At 67.6% G+C, this 19,935-nt stretch overlaps 6 protein-coding genes across 6 annotated transcripts in view; 1 reads left to right on the plus strand and 5 right to left on the minus strand.

Annotated features, from left to right (window-relative positions):
• The window catches only part of CHLNCDRAFT_135156 (hypothetical protein), a gene marked incomplete at both ends in the record, with an annotated part of 8,478 nt that extends 279 nt beyond the window's left edge, over positions 1-8,199 (minus strand). Inside the window, 25 exons of the mRNA XM_005846662.1 lie at positions 65-197; positions 406-510; positions 780-811; positions 949-1,295; positions 1,533-1,628; positions 1,846-1,892; positions 2,090-2,238; positions 2,400-2,463; positions 2,717-2,769; positions 2,967-3,053; positions 3,479-3,818; positions 3,935-4,051; positions 4,223-4,371; positions 4,625-4,805; positions 4,931-5,029; positions 5,274-5,376; positions 5,582-5,658; positions 5,838-5,940; positions 6,129-6,166; positions 6,344-6,706; positions 6,847-6,978; positions 7,202-7,344; positions 7,523-7,614; positions 7,770-7,885; positions 8,008-8,199. Of these exons, the coding sequence (XP_005846724.1) occupies positions 65-197; positions 406-510; positions 780-811; positions 949-1,295; positions 1,533-1,628; positions 1,846-1,892; positions 2,090-2,238; positions 2,400-2,463; positions 2,717-2,769; positions 2,967-3,053; positions 3,479-3,818; positions 3,935-4,051; positions 4,223-4,371; positions 4,625-4,805; positions 4,931-5,029; positions 5,274-5,376; positions 5,582-5,658; positions 5,838-5,940; positions 6,129-6,166; positions 6,344-6,706; positions 6,847-6,978; positions 7,202-7,344; positions 7,523-7,614; positions 7,770-7,885; positions 8,008-8,199 (3,358 nt within the window). The remainder of the gene's footprint in view (positions 1-64; positions 198-405; positions 511-779; positions 812-948; positions 1,296-1,532; positions 1,629-1,845; positions 1,893-2,089; positions 2,239-2,399; positions 2,464-2,716; positions 2,770-2,966; positions 3,054-3,478; positions 3,819-3,934; positions 4,052-4,222; positions 4,372-4,624; positions 4,806-4,930; positions 5,030-5,273; positions 5,377-5,581; positions 5,659-5,837; positions 5,941-6,128; positions 6,167-6,343; positions 6,707-6,846; positions 6,979-7,201; positions 7,345-7,522; positions 7,615-7,769; positions 7,886-8,007) is intronic.
• Positions 8,200-8,623: 424 nt separating this feature from the next.
• On the minus strand, positions 8,624-10,066 carry CHLNCDRAFT_135157 (hypothetical protein; the record flags this gene model as incomplete). Its single annotated transcript, XM_005846663.1, has 1 exon — positions 8,624-10,066. One exon carries the CDS (start codon positions 10,064-10,066, stop codon positions 8,624-8,626), a length of 1,443 nt encoding a protein of 480 aa, XP_005846725.1.
• A 187-nt stretch (positions 10,067-10,253) lies between these two features.
• On the minus strand, positions 10,254-12,101 carry CHLNCDRAFT_135158 (hypothetical protein; the record flags this gene model as incomplete). Its single annotated transcript, XM_005846664.1, has 5 exons — positions 10,254-10,370; positions 10,533-10,595; positions 10,818-10,979; positions 11,109-11,615; positions 11,811-12,101. The coding sequence occupies 5 exons, from the start codon at positions 12,099-12,101 to the stop codon at positions 10,254-10,256; spliced, it is 1,140 nt and encodes a 379-aa protein (XP_005846726.1).
• Positions 12,102-12,485: 384 nt separating this feature from the next.
• On the minus strand, positions 12,486-15,137 carry CHLNCDRAFT_135159 (hypothetical protein; the record flags this gene model as incomplete). The annotated part of the gene is made up of 10 exons (XM_005846665.1): positions 12,486-12,698; positions 12,863-12,962; positions 13,118-13,204; positions 13,390-13,519; positions 13,674-13,736; positions 13,892-14,013; positions 14,154-14,274; positions 14,426-14,562; positions 14,696-14,900; positions 15,038-15,137. The coding sequence occupies 10 exons, from the start codon at positions 15,135-15,137 to the stop codon at positions 12,486-12,488; spliced, it is 1,278 nt and encodes a 425-aa protein (XP_005846727.1).
• Positions 15,138-15,503: 366 nt separating this feature from the next.
• Positions 15,504-18,005, minus strand: CHLNCDRAFT_135160 (hypothetical protein; the record flags this gene model as incomplete). The annotated part of the gene is made up of 9 exons (XM_005846666.1): positions 15,504-15,605; positions 15,745-15,841; positions 16,243-16,348; positions 16,531-16,593; positions 16,694-16,815; positions 16,985-17,105; positions 17,255-17,391; positions 17,555-17,759; positions 17,903-18,005. 9 exons carry the CDS (start codon positions 18,003-18,005, stop codon positions 15,504-15,506), a joined length of 1,056 nt encoding a protein of 351 aa, XP_005846728.1.
• A 255-nt stretch (positions 18,006-18,260) lies between these two features.
• Positions 18,261-19,797, plus strand: CHLNCDRAFT_135161 (hypothetical protein; the record flags this gene model as incomplete). The annotated part of the gene is made up of 2 exons (XM_005846527.1): positions 18,261-18,774; positions 18,917-19,797. The coding sequence occupies 2 exons, from the start codon at positions 18,261-18,263 to the stop codon at positions 19,795-19,797; spliced, it is 1,395 nt and encodes a 464-aa protein (XP_005846589.1).
• Between the last annotated feature and the right edge of the window lie 138 nt (positions 19,798-19,935).

Below are 19,935 nucleotides of genomic sequence, written 5' to 3' on the forward strand. Positions count from 1 at the left end.
AACCCCCCCCCCCCCCCCCCCCCCGGCACCCCAACACAGGCCAGTGGCGGCTGCGGGCGCTCACCCGTGTCTGGATCCTGGCCCCAGCGGATGTGGTAAAGGTGCCCCGCCGGCGACTGAATGAACTCTGCCCCGATGGGCACCTTCACCGCCACGCCCTCCTCCTCCAGAGCCAGCGTCTCGTGCCGCCCCTCCAGCTGCAGGGCGGGGCAGGGCAAGGGCAAGGGCAGGGCGGGGCGGGGCAGGGCAGCACACGTCGGCGCGAGGCTCGCGCGTTCCGGCAGTGGGCAGCAGGGAGGCGTGGCAGGCGGCATCCCTGGCCCTGGCGGCACGCAGGGCGCTGGCGGCACACGCGTGCTCCCGGTGTGCAGCTGTGGGTGTTGACTGCAACAGCAACCGGCCCACCTGTGCCCACTCCAGCTCCGCCTTGCGAGCCACCGTGAGGAACACCTCCTCCAGAGGGGTCAGCCGCAGCTGCACATCCGCCACGCCCAGCGCCGAGGCGTGTGCCTGCGCGGCAGCAGCAGCAGCGGGCACGTCTGCTCCCAGCACCAGGCAGCTGGCCCAGCGGCTGGCAGCGCGGCTGGCGGCGGTCGGGGCGCCGCGCCCGGCAAGCGCCCTGGGGTGCGAGGACCGCATGTGCCGGACAACGGGCGGCGGCAGGCCGCGCGCGTGGCAGGCTGCAGCAGGGGCCGGCAGCCCCGCAGCCCCGCGTATGCCTGCCTTGCCTTGAGGTGGGAGAAGAGTGCGGGCAGCCGCCCCTCCAGCTCGTAAGGCACCAGGAAGTGAAGGTAGTCGAGGGACTCGTCGCCTGCACAGCGTGACCACAGCGTGACCATGGCGTGACCACAGCGCAGCGTTGGCAGCGCAGCGGCCAAAGGCAGCGCATGCAGCCAGGGGCAGGCGGCTGCACCCCGCCGCAGCTCTGCAGCAGCTCGGCCTGCTCACTTGGCTTGATACCCAGCTGCGCGGCAAAGAGCGCCCGTACGCCGGCCGCCTGGCGGGCCGCCGCTGGGTCGCGCTGCCGCGTCTCCCCCGCCGCCGCAGCCGCAGCAGCCTCCTCCTCCCCCGCTAGCAGAGGCTCTGGCTGGATCTCTCCCGACTCGGTCGGCAGGAGGCCGCGCTGTGCCCCGCTGCTGAGCGGCAGCGGCCCGCCGCCGCCGGCCCAGGCGCCCGCAGCGGCGGCGCCGCCGCCCTGCACCCGGATGCTGACTCGGTAGCCGCTGCCGAAGCGTGCCTTGAGGCGCAGGGAGTTGCCGATGCAGCGAAGGCGGCCGCGCGCCATGATGCCAATCCTGCACAGCGCGGCTGCAGCGGCTTCAGAGCCCGCGTGCGTCGCAAGGCGTGCCGCGCAGCTGCCGCGACCTCCACCACCACCTCTCCCTCTGGTGCCAGCAGGGCCGGCTCCCTGCTGGGCCAGCCCTGCTGGGAGTCCCAACCTGGTGCAGGGGCCTGCCGAACCGCCGGCCCAGCGCCCTCAGGGCGCTGTACCCCCCCCTGTGCTGTACCGCCCCCTGTACCGTACCGCCCACCTGTCCCCCAGAATGTCGGCTTCCTCCATGGAGTGTGTGGTGAGCACAATTGCGCGGTCCCGCTTGGCACGATCCACCAGGTCCCACAGGTGTCGCCTGCGGGGTGGAAAGCGACAGGCAGTCGATGGCCGGCAGCAGGTAGCCGGTGGCCGACGCCGTCGCTCCACACAAGTTGCGCAATGCCTTGGGGAGGTGAGGAGGCAGGGCGGGGAGCAGGCAGAGCGGGCGATGCACGGTGCGGCGGCACTGTCAAGGCCGGGCTGGGCCTGCAGCGTTACCGGCAGTACCAGCGGTACCAACAGCTGCTGCTCACCTGCTGATGGGGTCCAGCCCGGTGGTGGGCTCATCCAGGTAGACCACCTGTGCAAGGGGCAGCCAGCCAGCAGCAAGCCAGCAGGGGTGAGTCATAGTGGGAAAGCAGTGGGCAGTAGAGCAGCCAGCAGCAGGCCCCCACGCATGGAGTGACCCTGTGTCTTGCCTGCCACCTCCCACCCCTGCTGCACCCCGTGCTTCCTTCCCTGCTGTGATGCGCAGATGCGGCATGCTTTCCACCCCACCTGCGGGTCGCCCAGCAGAGCGATTGCCACGCTCAGCCGCCGCTTCATGCCGCCGCTGTACGCGCCAGCCCGCACCCCGCCCGCCTCCCCAAGCTTCACCTCCTCCAGCACCCGCTCCGCCTCGTGCCGCCGCTCAGACGCGGGCAGGCCTGCAGCGTTGGCAGCAGCGGCGCGAGGGCAGCGCTGCCAGGTGTGGGCTCCGATACGGCCTCCGTCTTGCCTGCCCGATTGCGACCCGCATGGAACAACCTGGCCATGGCAGGCGCAACTGTCAACGATGAAGTGTGCACGCAAGCACCACGCAGCCCACCTTTGATGGCGCCGAACAGCAGCAGGTGCTCCGCCCCAGTCAGCTGCTCCCAGAGCACATCAAACTGTGGGAAAGACAGAGGGCAGGGAAGGGAGATGGTGTGTGGGTGGCTGGTACCCCGGTGGGTGTGGAAGCAGTTGGGGGTGGGTGGTTGGAGGGCCTGAGGAGCGCAGGAGGCAGCCCGCTGCAGCGCTGGCCCGGCCGCCTGCCGGCTGCAGACACCATATCGCAGCAAAGGTGGTGAGCCGCGTGGAGCGCAGAGCCCGGCGCGCCGCGGCGAGGCGCGCCTGGGGGCACACGCCCATCAGCGGCCGTACGCGGTCCATGCCGCCCTCGCTTGCGATGCTCTCGCCGCACACCAGGGCATCGCCTGCAGGGCAGGCGGCAGCAGTCGGCAGGCAAGATCACTGGAACCGCCACCCACGGAGCCATCCGGGGAGGCCCAGCAGGGCTCTGGCATGGCACAAACAGCACGGCGCGGCTCGGAGGGTTCTTTCCAGTTGGCCCTCCCCATGCCAGCCCCACCATCCGCCACCACCGCCTCTTCACGCGCGACCCCACACACACCTGCCGACAAGGGCAAGGCGCCGACGAGGCAGTTTATGGTTGTCGACTTGCCCGCACCGTTGGGACCCAGCAGGCAGAAGCACTCGCCTGCAGGACAGCGCGAGGCGTGCCAGCAGGCGCGTGGGCGTGCATAAGGGAGGCAGGGAGGCAGCGCAGTGTAATGAGCATGTGCTGCGTTCATGGTCAGCAAAACTCTGGAAACGCCAGAAGGCAGGCAGGCAGGCAGGTAGGCGGGCTGGCAGGCGGGCAGGCGGCCATGGGGTCCCTCGCCTTGGTGCACGCCCAGCCAGTTGCCAGCCACCGCCACAAACGGCTTGCGGCGCAGCGCCAGCACACCGCGCTGCACGCGCGGGGCGCAGCAGGCAGCAGGCATTGGAAAAGCAGGGATTCGGGCAGCTGCCTGCAGGTGCGGCGCTGTCCGGTGGGGTGCCGGCTGTGGGCGTCACGGGTGGGAGAGCGGAAGGAGAAACTGAGCAGCTGCACACATCAGCTCCCAGGCTGCCCCAGCACACCAACCTTTGCATACTCCTTGCGTAAACCCCACATCTGCACCGCATACGGCCGCCCCTCGGGCTCGCCGCTCCCGCCCTCCGCGCCGCCCGGCTTGGTGGGCGAGGCGGCGGCCGGGGCTGGCAGGCCCGCCGCGGCAGGCAGCCCCACCACCTCCTCGTACGCAGGCAGGGTGGCTGCCTCGGCAGGCAGCAGCACGCCACCGCCCTGAGCGCACAGGTGCGCGGCGCAGGCGCGGCGCTGGCGCTGCGCCTCGGCCGCCACGTCAGCATCGACGCACAGCCCCTGCTCCGCCTCGGTGGGGGCCGCCAGCGCGGCGGCGGCCGCCCTGAGGCTGCCGCGCTGCAGCGGGGAGGCGGGGAGGCACCCCGGAACTGTTTCAGCTCATCCGCGCCGCACCCACACCCACCCGCCTAAACCCACCCGCACACCACCACCACCACCCCCTCCCAACTCACCCCAGACCCCCGCCACCAGTAGCCCGGCAGCAGGAAGAACCAGGGCGGGCGGCGCACGCCGTTCGCGTCGGGCAGCACGGCATCCAGGTAGACCGCCAGCAGCATGAAGCCCGCGCACTGCACGTGCGTGGCGGCGGGAAGTGCGGCGGGCACGCGGGGCGAAAGGTGTGGATCGGCGGCGTGGAAGAGGGCCTTGTGCATCACGAACGAATGAGGAATGGACGTGATTTTGTCTGCCGCGTGAGCACATGCCGTCCTGTCCTGCCAGGGCGTACCGCCAGTACCCACCTGTACCGCCAGCACCCAGTACATCTGGCCCAGCGGCATCACGCAGTCCGCCTGCCAGTAGCTGCCCGCCAGCTGCACGCCGGGCGCCAGCGTGGCGCCTCGCTGGCAGTAGGCGAAGCGGTCGGCCCAGGGGATGCCGTGGTGCCGCCCTGCAAGCAGCCGGGCATGAGCTGTCTACTAGACAGTACCCTGGGTAGTACCCAGGGTCCAGACGCTCATGCCAGCCGGACATGAAATGTCTGCCCAGAGTCCAGATGCTGATGCCAGGTGGACAGCCAGCAGCATGCGGTGCCACCGCAGCAGCCACACGCCCGACCGGCAGCCCCCCAATGCCCGGCGGCGAGGCGCCCAGCGGCAGGCCGCGGCAGCCTGCGGGCAGCGGGCAGGCCTGCTGTGCTGCACCTGAGGTGGCGTCTGCCAGATCCTGCACCCCCTTGGACAGCAGGCTCCAGGGCATGGCGCTGAAGGAGGCGATGGCGGCGGTGCTGTAGCTGGGGCTGTAGGGGAAGCCAAAGGCGATGACGATGAGGATGACCCAGGCCACCACAAACAGCAGGAAGCCGGCGGGGACCGCGGCAGAGGCCTGCGTTGCATGGCGGCGGCACACAGCTTGACATTGGTTCGCACGCGGACCGGGGCTGTGTGTTTGCAGCGCCAGCTACGCCCAGCTGGCAGCCATGCCAGCCACCCCAGCTTGCAGTACCGCACCTTTCTCAGGAAGGAAGCCACGAAGAAGCCAAAGGCGGTCATGGCCAGGGAGACCAGCAGGAGGAGGAGGAAGGAGAGCCCAAAGGCGTTGTGCGTGAACTGCGCGCAGAGCAGGCAGGTAGCCAGGGGACTGGGCGCGGCCTTGGCGGTTGCCGCTGGCAGTTACAGCATGTCGGTCCGTCGGCTGGCCAGCATTGCAAGGTATCTTGACGGGCCGCTGCAGCTGCTGGCAGCGAGCCAGGCAGTCATAGATGGGGTAAAAAAGCGCATGCAGAGCTCAATGGGCAAAGCTGTGTGCCGTGTGCTGTGTGCTGTGGACTGCGGGCTGGCGCCAGGGCCTCACCAGCTTGAAACCGAAGGCGCAGCCAAAGCCCACCAGCAAGCAGGCCTCCACCACAGCCAGCAGGCCCTGGAACAGCGCCCAGCTGGCCCAGAAGGGGGCCTGCCTGCGGGGCGGTACAGGAAATGCAGGCGGGACCATGGTGAGCGGTACGTGCCACCTGGCGCTTGACGCAGCTATTGCTGTTGGACCTATGCTGTCACACTGCCGCTGCCGGCTCGGACGCTGCTGCCTCCAGCCACACTGCTGCGGCTGCCCCCGCTGCCACCCTGGCCCACCCACGTTGGTCGGCTCCACCACACCACGCCCACCTGAGACCCATGGCTGCCATCATCTGCCGTGCCCGCCCCTCCTTCTCGGCCACCACGTCGTGCACCAGCAGCACAAACTGCGGGGGAGGCAGATGGGGAAGCCAACGGGGCACAGAGTTTGCCGCCAGAAGCTGCACCCTGCGTGGGCTGGTGCGGCAGCAGCTGCTGAAGCACTGGATGGGGTCAAGGCATCATGCATCCAGACGGAAAAGGGGGGGGGGGGGGGGGGGCAGAGAGAGGGGCCCCAGGGCCTCACCTGGAACATGATGGAGGCGAAGAGGAAGGTGGGCGCAAACCGGCCAATCATGGAGGCCGACTTGGCGGCGGGGTGCGGGAACTGGGCCAGGCTCACACCCCAGCTGCAGGCGGGGCAGGCCGGTGGCGCCAGGCAGGCTCGAGGGCAGGGGTTGGGCAATGCACAGACCCTAGAGGGCTGGCAATGGAAGCAGGCGGCATGCATGGGCAGCACGGCAGCGTGGCGCAGGAAGGCAGCAGGCCAGCTAGGGGTCCTTTCTCATGCCTGAGGCTGTCGTTGCCGCTCATGTACCGCACAATCTCGCGCTCCACCGCCACTTGGAGCGGCAGCTGCAGGAGCCCAGCAGGGAGCAGTCGGCGGCGGCCGGGAGGCAGCGCGGTCAGGGGGTGTGGTCAAGGCAGGAGGCAGCAGGTGAGCGAGCGCACGCAGTTGCGGTGCAATTTGAGGCCTGGGCTGGTGCGTCATGCAAGGCATGCACACTGCCAGCCCCTCCACACCCGCCGCACCTGCATGTATGTGTTGGGGTGCTGGTACTTGCCCTTGAACCACTGCACGCTGCTGTTGGTCTGCACCAAGAAGCCCAGCTGGCGCACCGCCGGCTGGCGCCCGCCTGGCGCCACCTCAGCCAGGCTGACGCCGGCAGGGGCGCTGCCGTATCCACCAGTCCCCAGGGCAGCGTCCGGCATGGCGGCTGAGGCGGCATCAGGCATGGCAGCGGCACCGTTGCTGCCGTTCAGGGCCCAGCCGGCGCCGGCGAGGCTGCTGCCGTTGGCGCTGCCGCCAACTGTCGGCAGGCCTGCGCCGCTGGCGGCGCCTCCCGCGCCTGCGGCGCTGGCGCTGGCAGGAGAAAAGATCACCGCTGCCAGCGCCTGCGAGCAGGGCCAGCAGGGCGCCAGCAGCAGCTTGATTCGTCCCCACGAAGCAGCGCGTACCTGCCTGCCTACCTGCCGCGCGCACACACACACACACACACACACACACGCACATCCAGCTGCTCCCGCCAGCTCACCGTCTCAGGGTGCTGCAGCAGCCAGGCATCAATGGCGCTGGCGCTGGCCAGGCCCAGCACCCGCCCCGGCGGGATGGGCGGCTCATTCCGCTCCCTCACGCCCCGCACCACAGCCTCCACCGCCGCGTCGCCCTGCAGGCCGGGGAAACAGCGGCACCGACTGTATTTATCCTAGCAAAAGTGTGGGCTTGTGTGGAAGGGTGGAGGGGTGGAAGGGTGCTGTGGAGCAGGGCCACCCTGCGCCACTGCACTCTGTATGTAGTGCAGGTGTGAGTATGGGAGCGAGTGGAGAAGGCACTCGGGACTGGCACTGTCTCCAGATGCAGGCAGGTGGCGAATCAGAGTGGCGGCGCACCGTGGGGGCATACAGGAAGGTGTAGCAGGGCTGGCCCGCCCGCATGAAGAGGTTGGCGGAGCAGTCGGGCACAGGCCCCGCCGCCGCCGCCGTTGCCACCTCCACCCGGCTGAAGGCGGGGCGGCTCTGACGGGAGGCAGACACTGCAGGCCGGCGGGGAGGCGAAGGGGCACGGAAGGCGAGGCCGGGGGCTGAGCTCGTGCGGCAGCAACATGGCGCATGGCGGCGGCTGGCCTCGCCCTCTGCACCGCGCGGCGCGCTGCGGGGGAGCAGCGCTTCCCGGCACGGCGCCATGCAGTACAGGGACTGCAGTACAGGGACTGGGCTTGCCTGCCTTGTCAACCGCCCAGATGAGGACGATGAAGAGCACGGCCTGGGCGATGAGCAGCAGGTTGGTCCTCCAGGCACGCCGCCTGCGAGTGCGGGGACCACACAGTCCCGTTTTAGGGTTTCCATGTCTGGCCCCAGCGGAAGCAGAAGGCTGGAGCTGCGCCGGCGGGCAGTGGGGCGGGGCAAGACGCCAGCTGGCCTGCAGGCGTCGCCTTGCGCCCAGGCCAGGCCAACCCACAGCCACAGCATGCCATCCTGACTGTCTCGCCTGATGATGAAGTTCTTGCGTGTCAGCGCCACCAGCTGCTGCCACTGCAGGGCCGCCCCCGTCGCCAGGCGCGGCCGCTGGCGCACCTGCGTCGGGCGCAGGCAGGCGGAGTCATCCAGGCTGGAGAATGGCTGCTGCGCCCAAAGCTGGAAGCATCTGGGACCGCAGCGACACATGCAGCATCCAATGTATGCCCGCAGCAACCCACCTGTAGAGTTGGTGTGTCCTTGCGTGCCAGTTTGGAGGCACTCAGCGGCACCGACAGCTCCGCGATGGGCGCCGGTGCTGCGCCGCCCCTGCCGCTGCGCGAACTGCTCGAGGTGCCGCCGCTGCTGGTGCGTCGGCCGCTGGCATCGGCGGTCAGCTGGTAGCCGGCCGGCTGGGTGGCTGGGCCGCCCATGGCCACTGCTCTTCCCCACGTGCTAGCGTGCCGCCACGCGTGGATGGCAGCGACGGCGGGGGCACCGGTGCGCGGCCTTGTAGTCGCCGCCGATGGCACCAGAGGAGCCCTGGCGGTACAGCAAGCTGCTCTCGATCCTTAGAGGGGCGGGTCCCTCGCTCCAAGGCGCGCCCCCGAGAGTGTGGGCGCCTCGCGATTGCCGCCAGGAGCTCCTCGCGCGCTCGTAAGCTCTGGTTTAACTCGAAAGAGAAGAGGGGTGTCAACAAGCTCAGGCGCAACAGCAGGTGTCTGTGCATCGCTGGCGCAGCAGGCGCGCCAGGCGCCGCCGCCCGACCGCCTCCACACTGTAAAGCAAAAAGCGAATCAAATTGACATCTGAATAAATAGGTCATTGATGAAGATCAACAGTACACAGAGTAATCATTTACACTGCCAATTTTGGCCCCGAGTAGCATGACGCTTGCACCACCTGCTCCTCGCCGATGTGCCGCTGGCCTGACTGCTGCTGGCCTGCTCCCTGTGTGGGCGCCTGATGCGCACTGCCCCCAGCATGCTGGCCGGGAAGGTATCCATAGGCATCGTACAGGGCAGCAGCGGCCACAACGGTAGAGGCCGCAGCTGCCTCTTCAACAGCATCCCTGTACGCCGCCGCTGCCGAGTCGGCGCCTCCGCCCTCACCAGCAGACGGCACCTCATTGTGAAACTGGAAAGCCGAGGCGGCGGCCGAGGCATATCGCTGCTGCTCCTGCTGCTGCTGCTGTTCCGGCACCTGCCGCGAATCCATGTATGCCTGCTGCTGCAGGTGCTGCTGGTGCTGGGCGGCGACGGCAGCAGCAGCGGCCGCGGCCGCGGCATAGGGATCTCGCTCCGCATATGCCTGCTGCTCCTGCTGCCCCTGCCCTGCATACTGCTCTGGCTGCACCTCGCAGCGCGCCAGTGCGCTTGCATAGGAATGGTGCTGCTCAGCTCCAAACTGCTGCTGCACAATGGAGGCTGCACCATAGTGGGGGTGGTTCCCCGCCTCGGCAGCAGCTGCTGCATACTGCACTGCATCAAATGGCTGCCCAACGCCTGCATCATCCATGTAGTTGTACGGCGGCTGTTCCTGCGCATAGTGCTGAAGCTGGTAGCCCTGACCATCCCCATACTGACCTTCAGCGGTGCCATAGTGCGCAGCCGCTGCCGCGGCCGCTTCATACTGCTGCTGCTGCTGCTGCTGCTCTGCGTACTCTCCTCCCGCACCTGCTGCCGCCGCGGCTGCAGCAGCCATTGCTACCACATAGTCGGGCTGGCCATGGTACTGCGCTTCTGCGTACTGCGGCATCGCCTGGACGTGGTACTGCTGGGTCGCAGCCTCAGCCGCTGCCGATGGGGCATCAAACGGCTGCTGCTCGTAGCCACTGCCTTCTGCATGCAGGCTGTCTGCATAGGCATAGTGCTGCAGCTGCGCCTGCTCTGCATACTGCTGCTCGTACCGAGCCTGTTCCTGCTGCTGCTGCTGCTGCTGCTGCTGCTGCTGCTGCTGCTGCTGCTGCTGCTGCTGCTGCTGTTGCTGCTGCTGCTGCTGCCACTCGTGAAGCCGCTCCTGCCGAGCAGTGGCAGCTGCTGCAGCGGCGGCCGCGGCCGCAGCTGTGTCGTGCACGCCAGGGGGCACTAACCTTGCTGCTGCAGCTGCTGCAGCTGCTGCAGCTGCTGCAGGGCGGCTGTCAGCCTCGACCATGCCATCCGTACCGCCAGCAGCAACAGCACTGTTGCCTGCCGCGCTGACGCTGCCCCCGTCAGCCGCAGCCGCAGCCTGTGCGCCTCCCTTCTGTCGCTCCAGCCGCAGCTGCGCCCGCCGCCGTCGCTTGCTCTCGTTGTTGCGCATGGCAGCACACCTGTAGCGAGGGCGACATCCTTCAGACCTGCTGGAATGCAACAACTGCCAACACGCGAGTTCACCAGCGCAGCATGCTCGCGATGGAGCGAGTGAGGCATGACTTGAACAGTCAGTTCGGAGACCCAAAGGGAGGTCAAGGGGCACCACAGGGTCAACAGTTGGAACTCAGGTCAACTCACGGGCGGCAGTAGGAGAAGAGGCCATCCGCATTGTCCTTGGATCGGAAGAAGTCGGCGGCGGCCTTGGTCTCCTTGCACAGCCGGCACTCCTTCTCCTCAGCCACCTGCGCCTCCTGCACACACGGGGCGGCACGCCAGCAGCGGCAGCGCAGAGCTGAGGGTCGGTTGCCTCGCTGCCACGACAGGCAGAGGGACAGGCCATGCTGGACGCTGCGGAACCAAGCAACGACACTGCTGGCCACACAGCAGCGGCGAGGGATGCAGGGCTGGCGGACCTCAGGGCCGGCCCTGACCCGCTTCTTCAGCCTCGCCGCCTGGTTCAGCCCCTTCTGACACTCCTGCACACACAGCAGCGGGGTGGGAACAGTAGAAAGAAAAAAATCAGCCAGGGCCCCAGGCCAGCATGCTCTATCTATCAAGAGGAGGCAATTCTGGAAGTGTCAAAGAGCAAGCGGCGGCAAGTAGCAGGCAGTGACAGGTGAGCAGCAGGCTTGAATCAGCCAATGTCAAGCAGGACACGGTGCCAGCGTAGAAGAGTGCAGCCGAGCACTAGGGCTTACCTTGCAGTAGGTGCACAGCCCGTCCAGCGACGTTTTGGAAGTGAAGAACAGAGGCGCAGCCTTGTCCTGGCCGCACCGCCGGCACAGCTTGTGGGACACCTTCACCACGGGGGCAGCGCCCTTGTCGCGCTTTGCTCCCCACCCCAGCTCTGCCTCGCAATCCTGCGGTACACGGGACAATGCAGGCTTGCAGGGAGGTCTGGGAGACGACAGCGAAAGGCAAAACATGCGTGAAGCATAGCACATATGCAGCCGGAGGTGCTCGGCTGTGATGGGGCTGGGCAGCCACACCTTGCAACGGTTCTGCAGCCGGTCGTCCCTGCTGTTGCTGCCCCGGAAGCTGCTCACTGGCTTGGTGCCCCCGCAGTGCATGCACGTCTTCTCTGGCAACAGCGCTGGGCTGCCATCGCCCGGCTCCAGATTCCGAACAGCACCAGCCTGTGCCCCTGCTGCTGCTGCTGCAGTCGCAGCGTGGGTCGAGGGCACAGCGGCAGCTTCCGCGCCGCCAAAGCCTGCCCTGCCGTCTCCGTCCTGACTCAGACCCCAGGCTGCCATGGCGCCGCTGCCCAAGCCGTTCCTCACCTGCTGCTCATGCTGCTGCTGCTGTTGTGCCGCCGCCGCTGTCGCCGCCGCCGCCGCTGCCAGCGCTGCGGCTTCCGCCAGCGAATGCTGCTGCTGCTGCTGCAGGAAGTGGGCGGCCTCGCCGGCTGGTGGCAGCACGGCGCCTTCCTGCAAGTGCAGGCCTGCCGCCACGGCGGCCGCCTGGTGGTGGGGCAGGGCCGCCGTTGGATCCACCACCTGCACAGCAGCGTGGCGGGACCGCCCGTGCAGGAATGCCAAGATGCTGGGCTGGAGGATAGGTTTGGCCAGCTGCCCATAGCCGAGAATCGCCCTATTAGTGTCCAGCAGGCGCCCAGAAGCAGACAGCACAGCGCCTTGCATTTACGGCGCTGTACTGCCTGCTGGAGCATGCCCCCCAGCCTGCCGACCAACCTGCGCCGCCAGCAGCTGCTGCATCGCCTCGCTCCGCTGCTGGTACATGCAGGCGTGGCAGTGGGTGCTGAGCGTGGGCGCCGAGGTGTCGCCCAGAAGGAACTCGACGACGGGGCGGTCCAGCTGGCAGCGGGGGCAGGTGTAGTAGGCTGCAAGCCCCGCGACGTGAGCGGCCGCGTCGCGTGCGGATGCCGCCGCGTGTGCTGCCGCCGCCGCCGCGTCCTCAACATGCTGATCAGGAGCGGCATAGGCTGGCCCGGGCAGCGCTTGGTGGACGGGATGTGTTGCCATTTGGCAGGGAGAAATGCAACAGAGGTGTCGGCCGCGGCGGTGGCGGCCACCGGCCGCCCGCCTGCCCTCGACCGCCGCCTCAAATGCCCCGGCTTGGGCGCGCACCCGCGCAGCAGCTGGTGTCGCGGCCTTAATCCTCGGGCGCTCCGACTGGCCCGGACACCATGAGAGGTTGGGAAAAGCTGGCGGAGATGGCCCGTGGAGCGCCTTCAAGCCCCGCCGCTATTACTCAGCGATCGCTTCTTGCGACGCCTCTGTCACATGAAGAATGCAACGAAGCCTGTTCTATGTTTGAGGAGAAAAGTTGGGCTGCACTACTGGTAGGCGTCCCGCCGCCAACGCACCGTCTCGCCCGCCGCCAAAGCACCGTCTCGCCACCCCTCCTCAGGCCAGCTTCTTGGCAGCTTGTTTCAACGCGGCCCCCACCACCGCCTCCGCCTCTGCCGCCTTGGCTGCCACCATGTGTGCCGCGCCGGTGGCGGGGCCCGCCTGCGCGGCGCCAGCTGGCAGCGGCAGCGCCGCGGGGGCGGTGCTGATGGCTGGGATGCGGCGCAGGATGCCCAGATCAATCAGCCGATCCATCATCTCCCGCAGAGTCTGCAGCAAGGCGAGGGAGGCACGGTGAGGGCCGCGACAAGCGAGCCAGCCAGAGGGATTGCGCTCTGCAGCTGAGCATGAACCGCACACGCTGGCAAGCCAGTACACAGCAACGGCATCTCATGACCCCTCATGGCTTCCCCTTGTCCACGGTGCGCCTTCACCTGCTCCAGCGGGATGAACTGCAGGCCCAGCTCCCGCCGCGCCTTGCTGCAGTCAATCACCGCGCCCTGCTTGTTCCACAGGCTGCGCATCCACTTGAAGCTGCATGGGCAGCGAGAACGGGGCGAGCCGGCCTGCTGCAGCTGGAGAGCCTGCTGCTTATGCTGCGGCAGCAGGCCAATTGCGCTGCAGCTGCATGCAATCTGCGCTGCCTCTTCAGCTGGGCAGATTGCGCCAATGACCCGCTGCGATCTCACCTTCTGATGCCCATCAGTGCCAGCAGCGGCACGGCGGCCCAGAATGGCAGCACGATGTGCGGCACCCAGTAAGCTGGGTACATCTGCCTGCATGCATGCAGTCCAGCAGAGCAGAAAACACTGCTGAAACGACCTGGCATGGGCTGGGGTGGACGCTTCCACTGGAGTCCTGTTCACCAGCCGCCCTGTTGGCAGCGCTCTAGCGCAGAGCCCAGCGTACAGGCGCAGCAACAAGCACAGCGCAGCACAGCACAGCGCAGCACAGCACTCACCGCAGCATGGCGGCTATGTCAGACATGAGAGTGCCGCGCTCGCACAGCAGGTAGCGCCCCCGCGCCTCTGGCAGCACCATGGCCAGCACATGCGCTGCTGCCACATCATCCAGATCCACAGTCGTCAGCCCTGCCGGCAGGGACCAGGGTGGAACGTTGGGGTGAGCAGATACCAGATGGAATACCGGGACAAGCCCTGCAAGGCAGGCGGCCCCGCTCGGGACTTGCAAGATGTTCCAGCGCCCGCAAGTGGCAGGGAGGCGCCAGGCAGCAGCACAGCGCACCCAGCGGGGCCACGAAAGGGTAGAAAGTGCCATCCATCTGTTTGATCATCGACGGCACAGGGCCTGCATGCACACACCATGGCGGGTCACATGCTCAACGCATGTGCACTGCAGACAGGACGGCACTGAGCACGGCAGGCTGCATCCAGCACCACTCAGCCCTGATGGTACTGCTGCAGATCTGCTCAGCTTCTGGTGGTGCAACTGCAGCGCCGCACCGCTGTTGGGGCTGATGTCCATGGGTGGCCCGTAGGTGTTGCCGGGACAGATGGCCACCAGGCGCCAGCGGTCCTGCTGGGAGGCGATGGCCCAGGCCTGCCACTCCGCCAGCACCTTGGCCCTGCAGGGCAGCAGGGAGGTCGCTGTCGTTGGCTAGCACGTGGCTGGTGTGTTCATGGCAAAATGCTGCTCCCCCCAGCCAACCATTGTCAGCGGTGCAAGATCTCCACCAGGAGTCACTAGATGCAGGCAGCTGCTCACGTGACGTAGGGCTCATCCAGCTGCATGAAGCCCAGGTTCCAATCGCCTTCCGTGTACACGTGGCCGGGGCCGCGATCGTGGAAATCGGAAGAGGAAGCCACCAGGGAGGAGGTGAGCACCACTGCAACAAACAAAGGAGAGCAGGACCACATCACACGGTTAGTTGTCTGCATGGCACTGTGGTCTGTGGCTGCTTTGCTGTGCCGTGTTTGCTGCCTGCATGGGTGGCAGGCTGGCAGGGTGGCAGGACAGCCTGCTGCCCAGCTGCCCACCTTTCTCCACGCTTGCTGTCTTGTTCACGGCGCTCAGCACGTTTTCGATGCCGTGCAGCGTGGGCTCTATCACGCGAGAATAGGCCAGCCGCTGCGGCGCATTGAGGCTCACCACCCCGGCAGTGTGGATCACATACCTGCGGAGTGGCAGGCAGGCGAGCAGGCAGCGAGCATGCGGTTTGATGCTCAGAGCCGCTTGGTTGGTGTTTGGATGAGCCATGCCGGTGCACAAGCTGCAGGCAGGCCAGCTCCTGCGGGTAGCACGCTCACTTGCAGCCTGCGACAGCGGCGTCAAAGGAGCCTGCCTGCATCAGGTCAGCCTCAAGCCAGCGCAGCCGCTCCTGCGCCCCAGGAAGCTCCTGCAATGCCGCAATGGCCGCCTCGTCGTCCCCGGCAGCGCGGCGGGTGGCGTACACAGTGTGGCCCGCCGCCAGGAGCCGCGCAACAATGCGCGACCCGATGTAGCCGGCTCCGCCTGAAAACAGGAGGCAGCGTGGTTGAGAGGTGCCTTGCAGAACGGGTGCCTGGGAGGCGGGCGGCGGCAGCAGGCGGCGGGGCACCACCCTGGTCGCCCAGGGTCGCTGCTCGCCCGGTCTCCTCTGACCGACTTACCGGTGACGCATACTGTGGCCGGCGCTGCCTGCCTCTCCGCATCGTGAAGCGGCTTGCGGGAGAGCATGCGATCGAGGTTGACCTGCCCGCGGGCCTCCATCGCTGCTGACGCCCCTCGATGCAGGCAATTGGATGATACGGCGCGACTAGGACATGCTCCAAGGCTTTGCGAGACTTTTCCTTGAGTTGGTGACGTGGCGTCGCCGCCGGCGGCACCCGCCGCGAGCCCGAGCAGACAGCCACCGGTATGCTTCTTGCGTAACTCCAGGTGAGCTTAACATCAAGTCTTATAACTACCAGTGCATGGTATTTTGAATACATACATACCGGTACCTTCATTATGCTGGGTGCCCCTGCCGCCGGGCGGTGCCGTCTGTGCTGTCTGCAGCTCCCTGGGTTGCAGTGGCAGCAAGACTTCGGCAAAAGCCCAGGTGCAACCTCTACCCGCCTAGCTGCCAGCAGCCGTCTATGCAGCTTTCTTCGACTTCGCCGCGACGGCGCCTCCAGCGGCAGGCAGGCGGGGCAGCACGCCCAGCTCGATGAGCCGCTCAGCAAAGTCGCGCAGGCTCTGCATGGCAGCCGGCCGCCAGCCATGGCTTGACTCCAGTATCCTTCCTCAATCAGGCGGCTGGTATCAATGCGGCCAATATGAGCAACATCACTCACTGCCACGCCACCTACCACCTCCCAGCCCTGCCCACACAAACCTGCTCCAGAGGGATGAAGCTCAGGCCCAGCTCGGAACGAGCCTTGCTGCAGTCCACCTCTGCCCGCTGGCGCCACATCGTCTTCACCCACCTGTAGCTGCACACCCGGACAGCGGGCAGCAGGCAGAGGGCAGGCAAAACAACACTGGGGTTCGACGGCAGCCAAGAAGCAACATGGAAGCAGGTGGACATGTGGAGGCGGCCCAGGTGCCCCTCCAGCTTCCGGCCACCCCCGCCGGTGCCAGTGGCACGGGATGCAATGCTTGCCTCATGATGCCCGTCATTGTGAGCAGCGCGGCGGTGGCCCAGAAGGGCAGTGTGAGGTGCGGCACCCAGTAGGCAGGGTACATCTCCCTGCATGCGGCGCATCACACGCATGCCAGGCTGGCCAGGCATCGCAACGCATACCGGTCATGCAGCAGCGCACTGAGCATAGCAAGCTACAACAAGCAAAGTCTCCAGCCCGGGACTCGCCTCATCATGGCAGCCATCTCAGACATGAGGGCAAAGCGCTCGCACAACACGTAGCGCCCCTGCGCCTCAGGCAACACCATGGCCAGCGCGTGCGCCGCCGCCACATCATCCAAGTCCACCATGCCAAGGCCTGTGGAGCAGGGTGGGCAGGAATGTTGTGTGCACGGTTGTGTATGTGACGGTTTCTGAAGGGAGGGAGGCAGGGGATTGCGGGCGGGATCAAGTGACCCCTGGCGCCAGCTGCATGCTGTGGAAAGGGTGCAGCTGACCAGCACGGTCAGGCTGGGGCAACCAGGGGAACGCAGCTCGCACCGGTGGGGGCAGTGAAGGGCCACCAGGTGCCGTCCAGCAGGTTCTTGATGGTGGCCACTGGTGCTGCAGAGGTGCAGGATGCACTCCAGGAAAGGATGCAGTCACAGGAACGGGCAGTCTCACTGTGCTGCCAACGGCCGCTGGCGCCTGGCCGCATGCTCACCACACTTGAGGTTGGCGGTGAGCGGCGGGCCATACACGTGGCTGGGGCAGATGGCCACCAGGCGCCAGTGGTCCTGCTGGGAGGCGATGGCCCAGGCCTGCCATTCCGCCAGCGCCTTTGACCTGCAGGGCAGCAGGAGGTCACTGTCGTCGGCTGCCACATCGCTGCACCACTGGTTGCGTGAGGCAGGACGCCCAGCACGGCTCGCCCAGCAAGGCTCGGACATTCGATCAGCTGCGCTTTCCATTTGGCGCCCAGCCAAGCGCAGCGCAGCGGGGGCTGGGGCCTCACGTCACATACGGCTCCTCCAGGTCGCAAAAGTTGGTGGTCCAGTCGGCTTCCGTGTACACATGCCCCGGGCCACGCTCGGTGAACTCGGCAGAGATGGCGGCCAGCGAGGAGGTGAGCACCACTGCGCATGCGGGCAAGGGCCAGCACCTCGGGTGGCAGGTGGGCCGCCAAATCATGACCACAGACGGCGCCTGAGCGGCTGTGCCCCGCCTGAAGCGCTGCGCATGGGCCGTTGTGCCTGTCCCCGCACTGCTCCAACCAGCTGCCCACCTTTCTCCACGCTGGCTGTCTTGTTCACAGCGCTCAGCACGTTTTCGATGCCGCGCAGCGTGGGCTCGATCACATGCGAGTAGGCGACCTTCTTGGGGGCGTTGAGGCTCACCACGCCGGCAGCATGGATCACATACCTGCACTGGCAGGGCACTGGCAGCATGTGGAGCTTCGGTAGCAGCGCCGGCTGGCCGGCTGAGGATCCCCTTGTAGCAGAAGCACAGGGGTGCCCACGTGATGCAGGCATGCAATGGCAACATTGTCGCCCACACGGGCACACAGCAGCAGCCAAGGTCGTACCTGCAGCCGGCCACAGCAGGATCAAAGCTGCCTGCCTGCTTCAGGTCGGCTTCGAACCAGCGAAGCCGCTGCTTTGCTCCCGGCAGCGCCTGCAGCGCCTCGATGGCCGCGTCGTCGTCCCCGATGGCCCGCCGGGTGGCGTGCACGGTGTGGCCCGCCGCCAGCAGCCGCGCAACAATGCGTGACCCGATGTAGCCGGCCCCACCTGTTGCAAGAGCAGGGCCATTCGTTGAAGAGGCAGATGCAAGCTGGATTGTTCTGCAGTGGCGCCTGGCGGCGGCAAAGGCGGTGCCGCCTGTCCCACACCATTTTTCGGGCGGTTGCCTGGCGGTCTTCCTTTCAACTTACCTGTCACGCAAACTGTCGCCGGCGCTGCCTGGCGCTCGGCTGGGTAGAGCGGCTTGCGGGCCAGTATGCGATCGAGGTTGACCTGCCCCTCCCCGCGCGCCATGGCTTCTGTGGATCAATTGGCGTCCTGCGCAAGTCAAGAGTGCAGCCCGATTCGAGTCCAAGGAGCTGAGGTGCACCGCGGTGGGATGCCGACGTGGCCAATGGCGGGTGTCGCTTCGCTCCCTTACGGGACCGTTAAGCCCTTCTAGTTCACCAGTGAGAGGGCAAGGCTCATCACCCAATCCAGGCATCCCGATTGGGCGGGACCTGGTTGACCGCAACTTGTCGCCGACCCCAGCGGCTCCCCGCACGCAGAATGGACTGGCAGCAGTGGGCCAAGCACTGGAACAAGCTGGCGCGGCAAGAGGATGAGCTGGGGACCGCCAGAGAGGGCGCCGGCGCCAGCGCAGCCCACCCGGACGCCGGCTTGCGCACCCAGAGAGACGGCGCATCGGTGCAGCACATTCGCGCGCAGCTGGCCAGGCACCTGAGCGCAGCAAGCGCGCTGCTGGCGACGGGGGGGCCACTGGCGGGCCAGGCGCTGGAGCGGCGGCAGCAGCAGTGCACTGCGGCGCAAGCGGCCTGGCAGGCCACTTGCGATGCGCAGCTGGAGGAGCTGGCACAGGCAGAGGTGGAGCTTGCAGCTGAGTATGATGAGGCGACCCTGCAAGTGCAGCAGCTGCTGGCCCCTACGCGCAGCGACGGCACGCATGCGAGCTCTGCCCGAGCGGCGCAGCAAGCCGGTGCCGCCGCCGCGGCGCCAGGTGCAGACTGCCTGCCGCCCGAGGTCGCCGCCCACGATGCTTTCCAGCAGCGTCACGGGCCGACAGGTGGGCTCATGCCGCAGCACCCCCACTGGGAAGACTGCAGGCTGGCTCTGCCGCACGGAAGCGGTATGCTGGTTGGCTGTCCAGCGCCGCATCTCGAGCTCACCTCTGACCTTCTTGGAGGGTGTGGCCTTGCCACCTGCAGGCGGGTGGCACCCAGACGACCATGCAGAGTTTGAGCGCATCCTCAGGGCATGCCGCGGCAACTATGCCCACTGCGTCCAGCTGTGCTCAGAGGAGCTGAGCCTGCTGCACAGCGCGGACGACGTGCAGCGGCACGCCAGGTGGCACGAGGAGCTCCAACGCCTGCAGCTCAGCAAGCGGCTGGCTGTGCAGCGCTGGCGCACGCAGCGGCAGGCGCAGCAGGCGGCTCTTCTGGAGCAGCAGCAGCAGCAGCTTTGGACGGGCCAGCTGGCAGAGGTAGGGCAGCAGGAGCGGGAGGCGGCGGAGGAGAGGGAGCGGCATCGTGCTGCACTGGCAGATTGGAAGGCGGCCAGGGAGGAGCGGCGGGTGGAGGAGCGGCGGCAGCACGAGGCTGAGCAGCAGAAGCGGCGGGAGCGGGAGCTGCTTGCGCGGCAGCGGCGGCAGCAGGAGAACCGGCAGCTGCTGGAGCAGCGGCGGCAGGGGAAGGGTGCGGCTGACGGCCAGAGCCAACACGAGGCCCCCTCTGCAGAGAGCAGCCGCGGCAGCAGCGTGGGCTCGGCGCCGCTGGACCCGGCCGCCAGGCAGCGCCTGCGCCACCGCAGCCAGCAGCTGCTGCAGCGCCGCGCGGTGCAGACGGCGAGGCGGGGCGAGCTAGCGGCGCAGCAGGCGGCGCGCGTGGAGGCGCTGCAGCGCGCCGCCTCGCAGCAGTTCGGCGGGGCGGCGGAGCGGGACCCGCGGCGCCTGCAGCAGGCCACGGCGGCGGCGGCCATGCGCCAGCTGGCGGCGCTCAGCGAGGAGCGCGCGCCCAAGGACAGCGGCTACATCAGGCACCTGCCCCGCAGGGCGACGCCCAGCTGGTGCGGCGGCGCGCGGCTGCAGTGAGGCGGCGGCGCAGGCGTTGGGGATGAGGTAGCCCCGGCGGGACGGTCATGCTGCGCGTGCCTGCCTGCCTGCATGCCCGCCGTTCTACCTGTTGACGGTGTAACGACCAACAGCTGGCTCGCTTACACGCTGCCAGCT

Source organism: Chlorella variabilis (assembly GCF_000147415.1).
Source record: "Chlorella variabilis unplaced genomic scaffold CHLNCscaffold_13, whole genome shotgun sequence".
In the NCBI taxonomy this organism is placed as follows: domain Eukaryota; kingdom Viridiplantae; phylum Chlorophyta; class Trebouxiophyceae; order Chlorellales; family Chlorellaceae; genus Chlorella; species Chlorella variabilis.